Source organism: Pantherophis guttatus, chromosome 3 (genome assembly GCF_059756535.1).
Source record: "Pantherophis guttatus breed Tessera chromosome 3, ASM5975653v1, whole genome shotgun sequence".
NCBI classification, from domain to species: domain Eukaryota; kingdom Metazoa; phylum Chordata; class Lepidosauria; order Squamata; family Colubridae; genus Pantherophis; species Pantherophis guttatus.
In genome coordinates, this window is record NC_142065.1 from 45605361 (window position 1) to 45624335 (window position 18975).

An 18975-nucleotide genomic window follows, 5' to 3' on the forward strand; every position below is an offset into this window, starting at 1 on the left:
CTCAACGTAGCTGTTTCCTAACTTGCCAAATATGTTTCTTTCAATAACTCAGAATTATAGAAGCCTATATTTAAAGCTAGGGAAAACTTGTTCATCTGGAGATGTTTCTTCAATATCTGCTCACATTTTATCTTTTCCATTTCCCCTTTCTCCTTAGAAGACAGCCGTAAGAACATTTTTCCATTCTCGTTGATACAAAACTAACCAGTAGGATCTATGGTGTGTAATATGAAGAGCTAAAGGGCATTTTATGTGGTCTCGATCCTCAAACTGGAACAGGCTAATTTTTTGGGTGGTACTATATATATATATAGTTTACACACCTTTCTCTTGGTGTCTTTTATGGCCTGTTTGTGTTGAAGCAATGCAGTACACATACTTGTTAAAACTGAGATGATGGGTTTGGGTTGAATTGTTTGAGGGAGGAAAGGACGTAAATATCTGTATGGGTTATGTCGAAAATTAAGATGATGGCCCCGTGAACTTCTCAACTCTTGAGCAGAGTAGCTCCTCCTTAAACACCATAATTGCTTTTTTGGGAAAGACTGATCAAGCTTTCTTTTAAACTACATAAATTTCAGGCAGTTAAATGAAAGATAAATGGCCTTCCCTGAATTAGCTTTTGTTTTTATTTGGATCTCAGATATTACAGAAGTATGGAATTAGTGTGAATTACTTAAATGTAAATAATTTTCTTGATAGCTGAAGAAAATAATTTGTTAATAGTGGCAGATCTAACATAACTTCCAGTCCTGATAAGCAAAATTTAAATAAGGGTGTTAAAGTTACTGGTAGAAAGCATGCAATGATAGGGAAAACTCTTTACATATATAGATAAGGCAGTGTGTGCATGTGTGAATATTTTAAAATTTGAAAACTGCAAGTATATGTTTTCCAGGAATGTGTCTTATTCATTGTTTCAAAGTCCTGATTTTTAAAAACAACTTTAATTATTTAGTCCTGCCTCTTTTTAAGTAATATTACCTGGAAAAATGTACTGACTTTACTGTACTGTAAATTTTAGGATTGTTTAAAATAGGAAGTTCTGCATGATGCCTTGTTTGATGATTGGGCTGGTCTCAGCAAAAATATGTTCTCAAGAAAGAAAAGGGGAAATTCATTGTAGAGAAAAAGACCTCTCATCTTTGTATTTATTTTAAATTAGCATGTTTAAAACATGCTTAGTAAGTACATATAGGTTTACACCCTTACATTATTGGAATTTCTTGGCTCCAAATGGTTTCTGACTTAAAATTTCTGCCAGTATGAGCAAATTACTGTTAGACCTAATCAGCTAAAACAAAAGAGACCCAAATGTTAATAACAATTATTTTTAGATTTCAGTTGCAAAACTGATTCAGAACTTTTGAAATTCTGTAATAACAAACTGGATTTGAGACTATAATGAAGGATTGAATTTGTTTATCATGGAAAAAACTCCCTACCCTTCTTATTAAAGATAATTATCCTACAGTTTGCACAAGGTGAAGAAAATTGCATATTAATCTTGTTAAGGGGACATTGGTAGAATATATTTTCAGTGCTGTGAGAAAAGTAATGCAAAGTCTTGGAGGTAACAGAGCCATCTACTGGTCTATTTTATTAAGATGTTAAATTATGGTTTATCAAAGGGATATTGCTTGTAATTCCAACTTGAAGAAATACATTTTTCAATGTTTTATATACCTTCTTTCCTTTGCTAATACATTATCTGAGGAAAAATCTGATGATGGAGATGTTGAAGGGCAAAAGTAATCAATATAGTAACTTGGGCATGAGTTTAATCCTTCTTAACAATATGTCAGCTTTGTGGACCAGCCCAAACAAGCATATCCAAGAAAAGTCACTCAATCTTTATTGTAAGGTTACATTAACAGAAACTTGTAAGTTTGCAGGGGTCTGTCCTGGCTCACTTTTACAATCTAAGAAACCAGGGAGGATCCTTTCTGAGGCATTTTCCATGCCGCCATTCCTGCTTCCAACCTAGCTGCCTCTTATCTGATGTCAGATAAGGCTTTCCTCCTGTCTCCTAAGATAATTCCCACATACCCTTACACTATAGCTCAGGGGTCAGCAATCTGCGGCTCTGGAGCCACATGTGGCTCTTTCACCCCTCTCCTGTGGCTCCCTTTCACTCAAAATATGCATCACAACTGCCAATGTGTGACATCTGCCAGCACGCGATTTATTTGAGCTTTTCAACCCCCGGTAGGCCAACCATGGATAAATCCAAGAAAAGAAAAGTGTCCGAAGAAAACAGAATGTTTAATTCAACTACATATGCTAGTTTTGTGGCCGCTCAAGAAATAATCAGGCACGGGAAGGGTTTTGTGGTTCCTGGTGTTTTCTTTTCTGTGGGAAAGGGGTCCAAATGGCTCTTTGAGTGTTTAAGGTTGCAGACCCCTTCTATAGCTGCTTAGAATTTATTCCTTCTTTTCTGAATAAAATATTAGTAGAAAAAAAATTCCTCCTTCATACAGTGTACTTGTTAATATCTTTAATTCTTCTTAATAATCTGTATTTTTCCCTCTCTTTCTAGCCCAGATTTTCTATTTAGCAAATGTAAATGGTAAGTAAGTAAGCTTTTATTGCGGTCAGAGACCAAATTAAAATAGACAAAGAAAGGGAGCATATTTTACAAATATGGATAGATCATGGGACATGTCTCATTCCTGTTGTTTCTATGAGTGCAAATTCCATGTGCCTTTTACTCTGATCCACATCCAGTGAATATAATTGTCAGGTGAGTTTAGAGTGTAAGTGTTCTACTGAATCTGATGAAGCATTTAACCAGGCTGCCATCCTAAAATAGCTAGTTAGAAGCTTCTGAGAAGCCCTGAGTGGGATGTGCGGTTACTAGTGAAAATATTGAAAATATTTTCAGCTTGGAGGTGGTTTGTAGTCATTATGCACTTTGATATGGCCCAAAGGGCTAATCAATAAAGTAAACTATGAAGTTGTTATGCCCAAAAGACTATGTTAGACTATGTTTCCTCCAAGAATTCATTTTCTCCCCCTCTTAAATCATTTATCCTATTGGTTATCTCCTACTGTTACAAGTTATATAGGTTCACTATGCAAAGCTTTTCCTCTGCTTTCCCATCTGCCTTGACTCTCCTGTTTGACTTCATTATACTGTGTTTCTCCATGATCAGAAGATCCACTTTCTTTATACGTTGTACATTTCAGGGGTGAAACCCAGCAGGTTCTGACAGGTTCTGGACAACCGATAGCGGAAATTTTGAGTAGTTCGGAGAACTGGCCAATACCACCTCTGGCTGGCCCCAGAGTGGGGTGGGAATGGAGATTTTGCAATATGCTTTCCCCAGGAGCGGGGTGGGAATGGGGATTTTGCAGTATCCTTCCTCGGAGTGGGGTGGGAATGGAGATTTTGCAGTATCCTTCCCCTGCTACGCCCACCAAGTCACACCACGCCCACCAAGCCACGCCCATAGAACCAGCAGTAAAAAAATGTGGATTTCACCACTGGTACATTTCACACTCTTTATTACCTCTTCCACTTTCTTTGTTCCAAACCCAGAGAGCTAAACACTATAACATTTCTTCATTGGAGTCATTCTGATTGGCCTTTCTGGCAGGGTTCTACATTATTCTTTTTGAGCTGTGACAAGAGTTGCATTTAACTATACATTTATAACCATACCATCTATTGTCTAAATGCATTAGAATATTACAGTCATGTTTCATCCATTTTGAGGGGGAGGCTTGGTTGTGGCTATTTTCATAATCCGAACACTAACCCTAATCTAACCCTGATTACTTACAATTGGTTCAGATCTTCCCTTCACTGAGAGAGTTTCATTTCAGTACTTATTTCCATTGAATTCCATTTGACATTTTGTTTCCTGTTTGTTTACTGAAATACTCCTTTAATGTACCATATAAAATTTGCAGCTATTGGAGCAGTAGTGGGTTTCAATTTTGTTTGCTACCGATTTGCTCGTGGGTGCGTGCGCAATGCTACTGCACATGTGCAGAGACGTCTGGGCAGGTGGGTGGAGCCTCCTGCCACCACCGCTACCAGTTTGCCTGATCCAATAGCAACCCACCACTGTGTTGGAGTATATAGGTAGCCCTCAACTTACGACCACAATTGAGTCCAAAATTTACGTTGCTAAGTGAAAAAGTTATCAAGTGTGTTTTGCCCCATTTTATGACTTCTCTCGCTATGTTTGTTATGTGAATCACTGCAGTCGGTAACACTGGCTTCCACATTGACTTTGTTTATCAGAAAGTCGCACAAGGGGATCACATGACATAAATATGAACTATTTGTCATAAATATGAACCACTTGTCAAGCATCCGAGTGTAAATCATGTGACCATGGGGATGCTGCAATGATCATAAGTGTGAAAAATGGTCATAAGCCCCCTTTTCAGTGCCGTTGTAACTTCGAACAGTCACTAAATGAACTGTTGTAAGTCTAGGACTACTTGTGTTTATAATAGATAAATAGGCAAGTTAAGAAAGGACTTCTAAGCATAATTACTGCAAATTCAGGGTTCTATTTTAGTTCAATGAAGTTGTCAGAACTTAAGTGTTTGTTTGAATCACAATTCTTAACATCCTCCCAAAGTACAGCTCTGAAACTTGTTTGGAGAAACCATGGAACTGAGCTAGTTTAAACTGCTTATTTGCATAGCTAAACAAGAAAAAAAGAACCAGCATTTAAAAAGTCCAGAGCTGAGAAATCATTTGGTGATCATGGACTGCATTTCACGATTGTTTTAGCAAGGGTTATGCAAATTCTGGGTTATGTGTCATTTATATGGATGTTTTTACTACACTTTTTATTATTAATTAGATTTCTGTCCTACTTGTTCTGCAGGAACTCAAGGTGGCATACATAACACCACTTATTTCCCCCCCACAACAACAATCCTGTGGGGAAAGTTGGATTGAGGGAGTGTGACTGTCACCCACAGAATCACCAATTGAGTTTATATTTCCTGTTGCCAAGTGGTGGGTGGTAGTGTGGTATTTGGGGCAATTGTGGGCAGAGAAAAACAGAAGCAAGGGCAGTTTGGAATCATGGGACCTTGATTTCTTCAGTCCTAAACTAGACACAATACGATTGTTATTCAGTTATGAATGATAAAGCTGCCGTTTTAAGTTACGTCATGGGGAAGGGTTGGTGTTTAAGGAGTAACTGTCCTCTGTGTTCCTTGCAAAACATGGGGAACAATTCATTTGCAGGGCGTTGGGGAGCTGCTATGTGGATTACATTGCTATTAGAAACTGCCTCAACTTAAGGAAATTAGATGCTGATATGTATTATTTTTAATTTTCACCATTCTCATAGGAAAAGTGAAGCATGATAAACAGTTAAGACTACTCATCTTGCCATCCTCAGCTTGGACCCAAGTGGACAACAAACAGATCTTCACTGCTGGCTATAACATGGCTACCAATCTTTTGCCATTCAGCTATAAAAGAAAACTCAGGACTCTGAACTCCTGTTCTCAGTCCCCCTAAGGAGCATGCTGTGGGCTGAGGCAACTCTGGGATGATGAGGTGCATGGCTGGCTTGGCTCAGAGGGCCTGGCTCAGGATGGTGTTCCAGAATTGCAGAGTCCAGCTTTTGCTGATCAACTCCTTGACTTTTGGCCTGGAGGTCTGTCTTGCTGCAGGTGTCACATATGTGCCACCCCTCTTGTTGGAAGTAGGAGTGGAAGAGAAGTTTATGACAATGGTTCTGGGTAGGTGGCTTCTTTTCTTCTTTGCAGGGAGACTGTCCATGCTAGATTTGATAGACATTGAGTTCAGTGTGTGGATATGTGCATGTTTATCTGTCCACCAATCAAGGCCTTAAGGCTGCAGGTTGCCAAATGAACAATATTCAGGCTGCAATAATAGTGTCGTGCATGTGGATTAGGATATAAGAAGAAAATATAAAGTTATTGCTATTTTATATTAAACAATATGATACTAGCTATAATCTAATCCAGGTATGAGCAACCTAAAGCCTGCAAACCATATATGTCCCTACATTGTCCTTATGTTTGCATTACCAAATATTGCCAGCATAGTTTCTCACTGGATTTGGCTGCAAATCAAACCTTGTATTTTTTTAAAAAATGGTCTAGGCTAGGGGATGGGAAGTTCTGCATTTTAAAAAATGTTTCAAGATTATTCTCCCTATCACACAGGATGACTCTCCTACTTTTGTATCATGGCTTTCCTTACCTTTGAATGCGACTTCTGTTGCTAACTTGTTTACTCTTGTCTTAATCTGTTGAAGTCACATGGGCACACACATGCTCCATTTTGGAAAATGGGTGAGGGGATGCTCAAAGAGCCCCTAGCAGTTGTTCATTTCTCCTTAGAAAGTCTGATTTTCCTCTTAGGTTTTGGAAATCTTGGGATAGATTATCTGACGTTGTAATTTTTGTTTTGTGAGCATTTGTTTCTAGCTACTGCCCTATATAATCCCCTCACCTCAAATAATAATTCCTCTCCCATTCTTATTTTCCAGGAATTGGACCAGTTCTGGGTCTAGTGTTTGTACCACTGCTTGGCTCTGCCAGTGACCATTGGCATAGTAGTTATGGTCGACGAAGGCCTTTCATCTGGGTCCTATGCCTAGGTGTTTTCCTGAGCCTTCTCATCATTCCACATGCTCACCGTCTGGCCAGACTTGTTGCCTTAGATGCCCGTGCACTGGAGCTGGCTTTCCTTATCCTGGGGGTTGGCCTTCTTGACTTCTGCGGCCAGGTCTGCTTTACCCCCTTAGAAGCTCTTCTCTCTGATCTGTTCCAAGAGCCTGACAGCTGCCGACGGGCCTTCTCTGTTTACTCTTTCATGGTTAGCCTGGGAGGCTGTGTTGGCTACTTGCTACCAGCTATTGACTGGGACAGTAGCTTCCTTGCTCCTTATTTAGGGGGTCAGGAGGAATGCCTCTTCAGCCTCCTCACCATCATCTTCCTTGGCTGTGTTTTAGCAACTGTCTTTGTGACAGAGGAGGTGTCAGCTCAAGTAGAGCTCAGCTCAGGCCCTACAGGAAAGTCGTCTTCCAAGTCCCCATCATTTGCCTGCTGTTCCTTCTGGCTTCCAAAGAACTTTTTGAGGACCAGGCATCTGGTTCAGGCCTTTAGGAATCTTTGTGCCTTGGCCCCACGCCTGCACGGAGTGTGCTGTCGTATTCCCAAGGTAATCCAAAAGCTTTTTGTGGCGGAATTCTGCAGCTGGATGGCCCTCATGACATTCATGTTGTTCTACACAGACTTTGTTGGGGAAGGATTGTACCAAGGCATTCCCAGGGCTAAACCTGGGACAGAGGCCAGGAGAAACTATGATGAAGGTATGAAGTGTGCGATAGTCCTTTTGCTTCTGCCCTTAAAGCAGATTACAGAACTGAAAGTTTTTAAAATTATTTAATTAGTAAATCCATTTTTATTAAAAATGTTTGATAATTGATGTAATTAGAGCAGACTTATATAAACCTGCCTTTGCCATTTGTTATACATTTTTCTTTCTCCTTGAACCTGAAGTTTTTGAGGAGAAGTTTTTATTCATGCACATAACATTAACCTATACTTTATTCTTTTATGGAAATATATCCCCTCATTGGTAAAGTAGTTAATATTTGACTTTTCTGATTCATTGATTAATGTATGATGGCCTGTAAGCAAAGTACTTTTTGTTAATTAAATTTGTAAAATATTATTTTATATATTTGTCCTGCACGAAATCAAATGTGCAGATCCCCCTCTTGTTGCAAAAGGATAAAATATGTATTTGACATGTTCTCTCACCTCTTTCTTAACATGAAAAACTACCCAGATGGTAGCTTTTTTTGAATGTCTCCTCTTAAAGCCTTTTGATCTCTGGTTTGCCTTTTGTTCCAATATAGCATAGTTCCAAGGTCTGAGTGACCCAGTTTCAGTTTAACTAATATTTAACATTTATTAATGAAGTATACACAATACTGTTCAGTAATTGCCTCATCTTGGATCTGTGACCCATGTATAATTATCTTTTAGAGATGCATGAAGAAAAGTTCACAAGGAACTGAAATGTGGCACTGATTTAAACGTCTTTTTCAATATAAATGAAATGTGAGCAAAGTTTGTCATTTGCAGGTACAAGTTAACATCTTGGCCGCAGTTCAAATTAACAGCTGGGCAAAGTTCTGAAAATGTTTAAGGCTGAGCTATATTTGAGGGTTATGTTACTCTCTGGACGGATTTGACTTCTGACATATTGAATATTAAAACATTTAATACTTTCCTCTTATTCATTTTTTAACTTCATAAACAGATAGATCATTGTTGTCCAGATGACTAACAATAGTTGGCTTTATAAAATTTGACTTTTTTTCTAGCTAACCTGTCCATCTTCTTTATTTCATGATATATATCTTTCTTCTCAGGAATTCGGATGGGTAGCCTGGGCCTCTTTCTCCAGTGTATCATCTCCATTTTCTTCTCAACAATCATGGATCGGATGGTGAAACACTTTGGGACACGAATGGTCTACTTAGCCAGTGTGGCTTTATTTCCATTGACAGCCTTCATCATGTGCTTCTCTCAAAGTGTTGTCATTGTCACTGTTTCTGCTGCCTTGACTGGCTTCCCTTTCTCAGTGCTTCAGATCATTCCATACACACTTGCATCACTTTATCATCATGAAAAACAGGTAGGAGAAACATCCTGAAATGATTCAGAGCATGGAACAAATGGATATAATTTTAATATGAAGTTTGGCACATGTACACTTTTCCCCATAGCTATCTTGTATGAAAGCAGAAATTAGCACATAAGAATGGTTCAAGAGAAGGCTCTTAGGTAATTTTTCTGATGAATTCATATGTCATCTTCCAGATGTGATTCTCCTATCATTCTGTTGAGGAAAAGGCAGAATGGTTGCATAATAATTTGATTGCTAATATTCCCAGACATCCAGCTGAAAGCAGCCAAAAACTAAATTTGCTTAGTGCATTAAAGATTCAATCAGCAGTACACTTGATTGCTGCTTTATTGATTTTTGCCCATTGTCATATCAAGCTATTGACTATATAAAGTACTGTAGTATCTTGACTTGATCTCCTGTTTTTCCCATTTATAGACATTTTAATAAGCAATGGATTTTTGTAGACTTGGTATCCTAGCCATGAATCTTAAAACCTACGTTGCAGACCAAAACAACTAGGAAAGAGTGAATAATTTCAACTAATCTAAGAGAAAATTATCACTGGAAATTCTGATAGTACAAACTCCTGGATTTCTAGAGGTTACATAGTTAAAATTCCAGTACTGGATTTTTATTTTTTTTTTGGATATGTAATTAGCAGTACCATAATCAATAAGTCTGGGACACCTGATACAAACTCCCAAGTCGTAATGGCTTCACCACCACTAGCCTTGACAGTAGTCATGCAGGATATGCTAGCCAGTGCATTTATTTATTGGGTAGGATTCCTGGATTTCTTTGACCAGGGTTTGTATGGCCTAGAGATCTACAAGTGGTTTTTAAAGCAATAAGACAATTATATAGAGGTAACAAAGAGGCATGTTCAGTTGATCCTTATTCAGAGAACTGGCAGAATGGCTGCCCTGATCAAACCATTAAACAAATACATAACTTCGATTGTTAAAACTGTCACTATGTTAATGCCAGTTTTGCACACCAATCAGGATATGTCCAAAGCAGCTGTTCCCCATTATCTAACTGCACGACTATCGAGTGACTACTGTATCTTCTTTGCAGACCTTTGTAGGGTGATATAGTTCTACCTAAGCCTCCTCTTTTTTTCTTTGCCTATTGTCAGTCCTTTATGTCTGCTTCCTCTATCTTTTTGCTTCTTTCTTCTGAAGTGATTTCATAACAGCTGCCATTCCAGTGTTGTGAGAGCCAGCAAGACTAACTCTGTCTGAAGCTTCCAGTGCACAAGCCGTGTAAGTCGGTTGCATTTCATGCATGCCCTTGAATCGTACCGTCCTTACAGGACTATCATCTTTCTGGAATCAATTCCTGACTGTTCTGTTTTGGATAAAGCTCTTTGACCAGGTTGACATTACATAAACTTAAATGGTAAATAAGCTTAAACTTATAAACGTAAGCGGTAACTAAATAGTACATAATACCAAGCTGCTTTGAGCTCTTTCTTTTTTAATGAATCCTCAATTCATGTGAAAGAGTTTGAACATTTTTAATTTCTAAAAAACAGCTTTGTTTCTTCTGTTGATCTCTATTTAAAAGCTTTCATCCTCACTTTTCTCTGCTCCAGCTAATCATATATTCCATATCGTATTCTGTGGTTTCTATGTCTTTGCTGAATTGTGTTCCAGCATCTTGTTATCTTTTATTTTCTTGTGCTTTCAGATATATTTGCCTAAGTATAAAAATAAGGAGAATGCAGCTCAATCAGAAAAGAAACTGGGTTTCCTCAAAAACCACCTTTCTACTCAGAAGCTGACCTACCAGAATGGACACGGTGGTAGCCTGTACTCTCCCCCTGTTGCCGGGTCTTCTCTCTGTGTCAGCTCACCATGTGAAGTTTCGCTCATGATGATGGTGGGAGATTCAGACACTGCAGCGACAAGCCGAGGCATCTGTTCAGATCTGGCCATCTTGGACAGTGCTTTTCTTCTTTCCCAGGTTATCCCGTCCCTTCTTATGGGTTCGCTGGTTCAGTTCACACAGTCAGTCACCACTTATATGGCATCTGCCACCGGCTTTGGGTTGGTAGCCATTTACTTTGCAACCAAAGTTATTTTTGACAAAAGTGATATGGCCAAGTATTCAGTGTAGGAGAAAAGTAGAGGGAAAATTAACGTATATTAAAGACATACTAGAGAAGAGTCAGGAGTGCAAATATAGCCTCTTTCTGCTTCTCTGTTCAATGAGATGTACAAAATATTTGACTGAAGGAAAATAACTGGGTTGATCTCAGGGTGTCTTAACAAAAAGTGTGGTATTGGGCTGCCTCTTTTTACCCAATGCCTTCAGTAAAAATCTGTGTCCAATCCTTTGGCTCAGGCTCACAAGAGCCATTCAAACAGGGGTGCTACTATGATCACTTCCTTAAGTTGTGCGGGTAGATGATGACATAGTGCAGAAGGGACCAAAGATAGCTCAGAAATGCAATGAACCTCGCTTCTTAGTTACTTTCTGTATTGAAATGTTGTTGGTCAGCTTTTGTATTGAGTTACAAATCCTCACAATTTGTCGTGAGCCAGAAATCGTATGGAAGAATGTGATATGGTATGTTAATGTTTTTGAAAATATGTCAGAATAATACACTCCCTTCATTTTTCTGGATATGTTGCAGGTCAAAGTAGGTGGTATAAATAATCTGAGCAGAGCTACATAGAAGGGAGCTTGTTTAAGAGAAGATGCTGTGGTTACACTGGCAGCAACTCTACCACTGCATGAAACCTTAGTTGTCAGCTGATCCTTTTCCCCACATCTGCCCAAAACAGAGCTTGCAGTTAGTGTAAATAGAAAGTCTTGCATAAACGGAGACTGAAGAACATGCCTCTCTGGGGAATTGCCTTTAAGTAACTGACTGGCCCAAACAAACTACAGTACCTTCTACTGTATGCAATCCTAAAAAGAAGGCTTAGATTAAAAACATTTGGGTGTAGGCTGCTATTTCGGCTAAGGAGATGTGTGGTCATCTAAATTTCTGGGGAAGGATTGCATAGAAAAGGAACTATGTTCCTATGTACCACAAGGCAGGCACCAAACTGAGTTTTCCACTGTGTAATCAATTCTTTCTGCCACCCAGATAGAGCGTAGGCATTTCTTGGGTTAGAAAAGTATTGTAAGCCAAACTGCTCTTTTTTAAGTGCACACGTACAAACTCACACACCACACCCCAACTATTTTTAATAAGCCATTTAGCTGGCATTGATTCAGTCAGCAGCAGGCAGGACAGCTTTTCCTGGCCAGGACTAACACATATCGAGTACAAGAATTCAGGATGTATAGAACAATGTGACCAGAAGGTCAAGATCAACTCTCTTTCTCCAAGGTAGGATCCTGTTTCTATGGGTTGCACCAATTAATATTGAAAAGATTGTAATTAGAACAATTGGAGATTAGATCTGACAATAGTATTAAGTAAATAGGGATTGTTGGAAGCTTTAGGATTCTAGAATCTGGGATAGGAAAGAGGACTGTCCTCTATATTCTCTCCCTCCCCCAAAAATAGTGTCACTAAAGCTGCAATTTGTATTTCAAGAGAAGCTTCCATTGATGATCTTTTCTTGGAATGTAGATAACCACTATGATGAGATGATCTTTTGGGGTTGAGAGAGTGCAAGAAAGATGGATGTTTATATTGTATCTATTTGATATAAATTTCAGTTAGTCGTTTCTAATCTGACCCATTTTGCATTTTGAACTATGAGATAATTGTTGAGACAATCATGTGGTCCTATGACCATGGGTTAGCTTTAGTGTGCTGCAGTCTTGCAAATATCACAGTGTTAACCAGACTCTAGTATGTCACAAAAACCCATTAAGAAACTGCTAGATGAATTTGAGCTGAAGACCCCTGTAGGAAAAATATTTTTGTTCAAATGGATGAATCATGCTATTGTTAAATGCCTTAAGCAATTTTAATTAGTCCAAATTCTTAGCTTAAAGAAACCAGTTCGTTAAATCCTGTGAAAGTTGACATTTATCCACAAAGTCTCCTGCTACAGACTCATGTAATTTAATCTTCTGAGTGAAAGGAGTAAAGTTTTAAAACAAAAATAAGAGCAAAATGTCAGAACTGGAATAGGGGAAGATGTAAATTGAAGTGGAAAAAGCAAAAACCAAAATTGAATACATTGCGATTACTTTCCCCAGTCTGATGTTCTTCACATGTGTTGGATTATGATTTGGCATTCCCATCCAGCAAGATTACATGTGATGGGAGCTACAGTCCTAACATGTTTTCTTCTGATGTCACAGGTACAACAAGGCTGTTCAAAAAACACATTTGATATTAGATCCTAACATGGTTTCATGCTTTAAATGGCAAATATTGTATTAGTCATGAGTCCCACCTGTGTGATCAAACAATAAGTATTCATATATTATACAATGGTCCTTCCATAATGTTTACTCACAGATTAGCAATAGATGTGTGCTTCAGACACAGTTTATGATTCCATGAAGCAAATGGGATTATTTTCCGGCAAGAACATGCAAGCTAGAGCCTTCTAAAAGAAGATACTTCAGACTTTCTTAACCTGACATCTTTAAAATGTTTTGCAATGGCAAAAATTCTAAGCAATTTCATCCTATCTTGTCTAAATAATAATGAAAAACTCATTTATAGATAGAAAGAGTCAGTATCCCACCTCTAATTTGAGTAGACTCAGATAGATGTGTTTTTTTTCAGAGCAGTGAATCTAGTGATTGGTATTAAAAATTATGCCCATTTTCACTGAAACTTTTTTCTCCTTGTAAAGTCACTCAGGTGCCCACATTCCTCTCTTGGTAGGAATGACATTAGTTTATTAGTTTCCTTACATGGGGTTCTTTAATTCTTCATAACCTAAGAGCGCTACTGGACCAATTGAGAGAAACTATAAAAGGGAGTAATAAATTTCCATTAGAGAAAGCAATAATTTTGGTAGGTCTTTTCCTCTGGGAAATTTTAGTTAAAAGACTATAAGTAGCATTTTGCTTGTTCACTATTCAGAGACATTTGATAACTACAATTTCATTTTATTGCTGCAAAAAAGGTCTGGAATAAAAAACGAAAAGAGAGTCACCTTAGAAAAACATCTAACAAATCATCTGAATTCAGGAGAAAAAAAGAAAGAGAAAAGGGCCTATGTGGAAATAGCTCAGGTTCTGTTTTTTCCAAGGAAAATAGTTCCAGAGAATTGTAGTCACCTTCAAATCAGTTATACCAATCTTTATAGTACGGTATGAGAGCCTTCACTGTCATCCTAGGTCCTCTATGCCAAAAGTGAGAGGCATTAATTGTTTCTAGGATCCTTCTTGGGTCATAGATCTAAAAAGTCAGAAATCTGGTATTCCCCAATGTTTTATTTATTTCTTCTTCTTCTTCTTCTTCTTCTTCTTCTTCTTCTTCTTCTTCTTCTTCTTCTTCTTCTTCTTCTTCTTCTTCTTCTTCTTCTTCTTCTTCTTCTTCTCCATCTTCTTCTCCATCTTCTTCTCCTTCTTCTTCTCCTTCTTCTTCTTCTTCTTCCTCATACTATGTTGCAAAAGATCACAACGGTCTTTTATCAGCAAAATATATCATAGTACTCACTAGATGCTGCAGTGGTAAGCAGTTTCCTGTACAAATTATGTATAATCAGTTTTAGAGTTGAATCGTGCTGTTGTCGGGGATGATGGTGTCTTTTTTTAATATGGGTCTCTGAAAGTGGTATGTCAATTGAGTTTTTGTTTCTGCTATACACTCTTCACAGTCTTTTCCACTCAGTCCATATTCACATGCTTGGCTTAGCTTGATATGTCAAGATTGGGAGGGAGAGATAATATAGAAGTACAACACAATTAGAGGGGTCTAGCTTGAGGTAAATTGACATATGAACTAGCTGAGTGGTTGAAAAGGTATTGGCAGAGATGCTAACACAAAAAGCTTGACAAATCATCCAATTCATTTTTTCATACCAATCCCTAAAAATATAAATTAGGTTCATTTATTCCATTAACTCATTGGTGGTTTGACCATAATTTATTGGATAAGCCAAAAGTAGCTGTGTTCATAGAAACAATAGCCATAAACTCTGAGTTAACAATTTCCATTGCTAAGTTAATAAAACATACCAAAACAAAATCTGAGTAACCACATTATAGTTTAGGCTTTAGTATTTTTGTTTTTGCATTTTGAACAAATTATTCAGGAATATGAACTATTCCTGGGCTGGACAAACACTTGTGGGATTTGTAACAAATTGTGACCATCTTGGCTTTCTTATGATTAAATGTGTTCCATTGCATTATGTGGCACAATGCTGTCCAGTTGGAATTATGAAACATAAATCTGATAAAGATTGGTCTTGCTAATGTGTGGAGGGTTAATACAGAATTAAAAAATAAATTCATGAGCCATATCCAAAACACATATATATCAGTAACCTGGTTTAAATCCGTATGATTGTTAGAAACATTATTTTTATACTCGAGATGTGCTAACAAAGAATCCACTGGGTAATAGATTCACACACTTCCTTTATTGCTATGTGCCCATCATTGTTTGGTTTCTAATGCATATCATTCACAAACTTTCTTTTGGTTGTGTTGAAACTTTGTTAGGGCGATGACTGTGGGGGTGGCAAAATGGACAAATAATGACACAGGCATGATGATGGAATCACACAAAACCTGCAACTTACGCATTTGTGTCATTGTATGTATGTATCCATAATGTTTGCATGATTGCATCTTCACATTTTGTCATTGTCATTTTGGCATCACATCAGCTTTGGGTGTTAATTATTCCTCCTTAGTTAATAGTATTCATCTTTATCTTTCCCACACAGCTTTATTTAAAGGGAATTTTCTGAATCAAGTTTTGGCCAGTGATTAAATAATATCCTGTGTGCTATGTCCTCCCAGCATTAAAAAAAAACTGTATGGAATTTGTATGTTTATTTATTTATGGAAATAAATATTTTGTACAGTTTGTGCAGGAGATATTAAAGTCTATTAAGGAATGGAAATGTTTAAATGGACTTAATTTAAAACAATAAGAACTTTTGGATTTAGAACCAAATACCAAGTTATTTACATTTTTCTATGTTGAATTGGAAGAAAGAATAACATCTGAAATGGTAAAGGAAGTCAGGGTCATTCACAGCCAGACTGTAAGGCACGGGTGTCAAACTTGATTGCGTCACGTGACGTATCACGAATATTTTTTGCCTTTGCAGAGCCGGGGTGGGTGTGGCTTGCATTTGATGCATCTGGCCCGCGGGATAATATATACTTCTGGGGCTATATCATTGTGATTTTTTTCTGAAAATGGGTAATTTCATCAGAAAAATTAAAGCTGAAGAGCTGAAGCTGGTCACAAAGTTTGAATAGCTTCCTTTTCAAGACATGGAATTTTCCATATTACAATAACTTATGGTGAGGTTACACTAAATAATACATCTAAACAAAATACAAGTTAATTGTTTGGAGGCACTACAATATTAAGTTCACAAAATATTTTTATTTTCAAATTTTACACTTTTTTTTATTTGATTTATATGCCGCCCTTCTCTGGAGACTCAGGGCGGCTTATAGTGCGTTAAGCAATGGCCTTCATACTTTTGTATATTTTTATACAAAGTCAGCTTATTGCCCCCACAAACTGGGTCCTCAATTTACCTACCTTAGAAAGGATGGAAGGCTGAGTCAACCTTGAGCCTGGCAAGATTCGAACTAATTTAATTTAATTTAATTTAATTTAATTTAATTAATTTAATTTAATTTAATTTAATTTAATTTAATTTAATTTAATTTAATTTAATTTAATTTAATTTAATTTAATTTAATTTAATTTAATTTAATTTAATTTAATTTAATTTAATTTAATTTAATGAGCCTGAGTGGTGCAGCAGACTAATGCTACTGTTAAAGGTAGTATTTAGCTTCCAGCTGCCTGCAATTACTGCGAGTTCAATTCTCACCAGGCTCAAGGTTGACTCAGCCTTCCATCCTTTCTAAGGTAGGTAAAATGAGGACCCGGTTTGTGGGGGCAATAAGCTGACTTTGTATAAAATATACAAAAGTATGAAGGCTATTGCTTAACGTCTTGTAAGCCGCCCTGAGTCTCCGGAGAAGGGCGGCATATAAATCAAAATAAAAATAAAAAAAATAAAAATAAAATTGCAGACAGCTGGTGTTAAATTACAGTGCTTTTGTCTGCAGAGCTATCCAGGCTCTACACTTGGTTTATGAAGCAAATATATTTGTGTTTCATACCAAATCCCATTTGGTGTTGATTGATTATAGAATTGTATTGAAAATGTGTCTGTTTTTCACCCAGTCACCTCTTTTTAGATTTGGCATGGATAACCTTTAGCTCTATGATTCTGCCATGGCACGCTAGAAAATTCTCAGCAGGCTTGTCAATTCCTTTTGCAGAACAGTGTGTATAGTAAACATATTGGCAGATTTTAGTTATAAATCTGTTGCAGTTATTTTACTTTCATCATTACTAATTAAAACTTTGTGCCTTTTGATCACTAATAGTTTTGCAGCCATTAAATAGACAAAAATATTCGGAATGAGCACAAGAAACAAGGAGAAGTTTCAGAAAAGATAGAAGATATCACCATTTGCTTGCATCACACAAATACCAAAATTCTTAGATTAATCCAAACTTCTCTGAGACAGTCATCCCTGCTTTATGTTCTATTTATTTTATTATGACTATTGAAAGAAACAGTGTGGGTGGTTGTAACTTAGACCAATCTTTTTCAATTTGCAGCTCTAAAGAAACATTGTACTGGGACTTTGACCCCCAACATTTCAAACCAATATACCCAAAGGCTGGAAATTCTGGGAGTTTCCAAACTTTTCGGCTGCCAAACTATTTGGAGAACCAAACCCAGAATGCAGTGGTTTGAATTCTGAACAAAACCTGAACGTTTCCATTTCATGCATATCCATGATATTAACCCAGCTAGTGTATAGTGAATAATAGCTACTGAATGCTGAAGTATTCAGATTATAGCTGCCATTATGTACGCTAGCAGTGTAGCATAATTTATGCAGTGTGGCATAATCAATTTAAATAGGAGTCTATGGTGGTTCTGGAAGGCTAATAAAACTATTCTTACAAAACGTTAGGCAGAGGCACTCAAGAAATTGGCAGTGAATAAAGAGAAATTGTTCTATGAAGAATCGCTTGAGGTATGGAATGCTACGGTTTTGACAAATTGTGAATTATAATTGAGGGAAGTCAGAGAGGAATAAACGATAATTTGAAGGATCATGTCTGGATGTGCACAGTGGGAATAATTAAAGGAGTAAAAAAGGAAAAAAATAACCCTCCTAGAAAAATTTGGCAACTTTACATTAATTTATGCCTTCATTTTAAACTGTAAAATAAATCTGCCAGTTCCGTTTCTTGGTTTGTCATGCATTCCTTTCTGAATTAGTACAGTATCTGCTAGGGAGAAAGTAACAGCTTTGTTTTCTAGCCCCACACCCCTAAAATGATTGTAGAACTAATAGTTGTTCATAGAACAGCACAGCTGAATATTTTTTCCAAACCCCTGACTATTGGTGGTAATTGCACTTTGGTTTGTGTAGCTAAGTATCATCTGTGAGCATGAGGCGTCGTGTTGTTGTGTCTGTGTGAATACTCTCTGCTTTGGGGTCATGTGATAAGAAGTGGGGAGTGCTCAGAATTGGAACAGCTGCCAGCAATCGGAGCTCCTGGCCAATTGCTTCTTCCCACAAATCTTTCTCTGTAGCACCTGGGCTGATTCAGCCCATTTGCAAACATCTTTGCCAGCTTCTCCCCCATACCAAATATGATCCTCTTGCACTAAAGAGCTATTTTGCTGACAGACAGTCCTGAATGCCTTTACATAATTTCTTCCCAAAATTCTGCTGAATAGTAAAAAAATAAAAATTAAGACTGTTTGCTTTCCTTACCTTATTTAGGTATGGATACACCATATTTTGTGCAGGATCTCCAGCAGGTGGTGCTATAATATTCTAGGCAAATACTGTAGCAAGTAGTTTGCATTAGTGTACAAATTACTTTTTTATATACAGTTGACTTGGATTAATAATGCTACATCCATTCCTTCTGAATGTGAATCCTAAACTGGATTAATTTTTTGGACATATCTGTTTCCAGGCTAATTGATTTGGCACCATATTCTGGCAGTTCTGGATAATTATGCTTGCACTTGGAAGATTTACATATTGGTTATTTGATTCTAAGAGGTATTAATTGCTTTTAAATAATAGCTTTCAAATTCAAAAAAATAAAACCTCTACAAAGCAGAGCAAAGGCAGCATGGCAATTCAAT

At 37.4% G+C, this 18975-nt stretch overlaps 1 protein-coding gene across 3 annotated transcripts in view; it reads left to right on the forward strand.

Annotated features, from left to right (window-relative positions):
- SLC45A3 (solute carrier family 45 member 3) overlaps positions 1 to 15660 on the forward strand; it is a 39048-nt gene extending 23388 nt beyond the window's left edge. For all 3 annotated transcript variants that reach the window (XM_034414407.3, XM_034414409.3, XM_034414408.3), the window contains 4 exons: positions 5325 to 5721; positions 6498 to 7322; positions 8394 to 8659; positions 10346 to 15660. In XM_034414407.3, the coding sequence (XP_034270298.1) occupies positions 5529 to 5721; positions 6498 to 7322; positions 8394 to 8659; positions 10346 to 10774 (1713 nt within the window). In that variant the 5' untranslated portion in view covers positions 5325 to 5528 and the 3' untranslated portion in view covers positions 10775 to 15660. The remainder of the gene's footprint in view (positions 1 to 5324; positions 5722 to 6497; positions 7323 to 8393; positions 8660 to 10345) is intronic.
- Positions 15661 to 18975: the final 3315 nt, after the last annotated feature.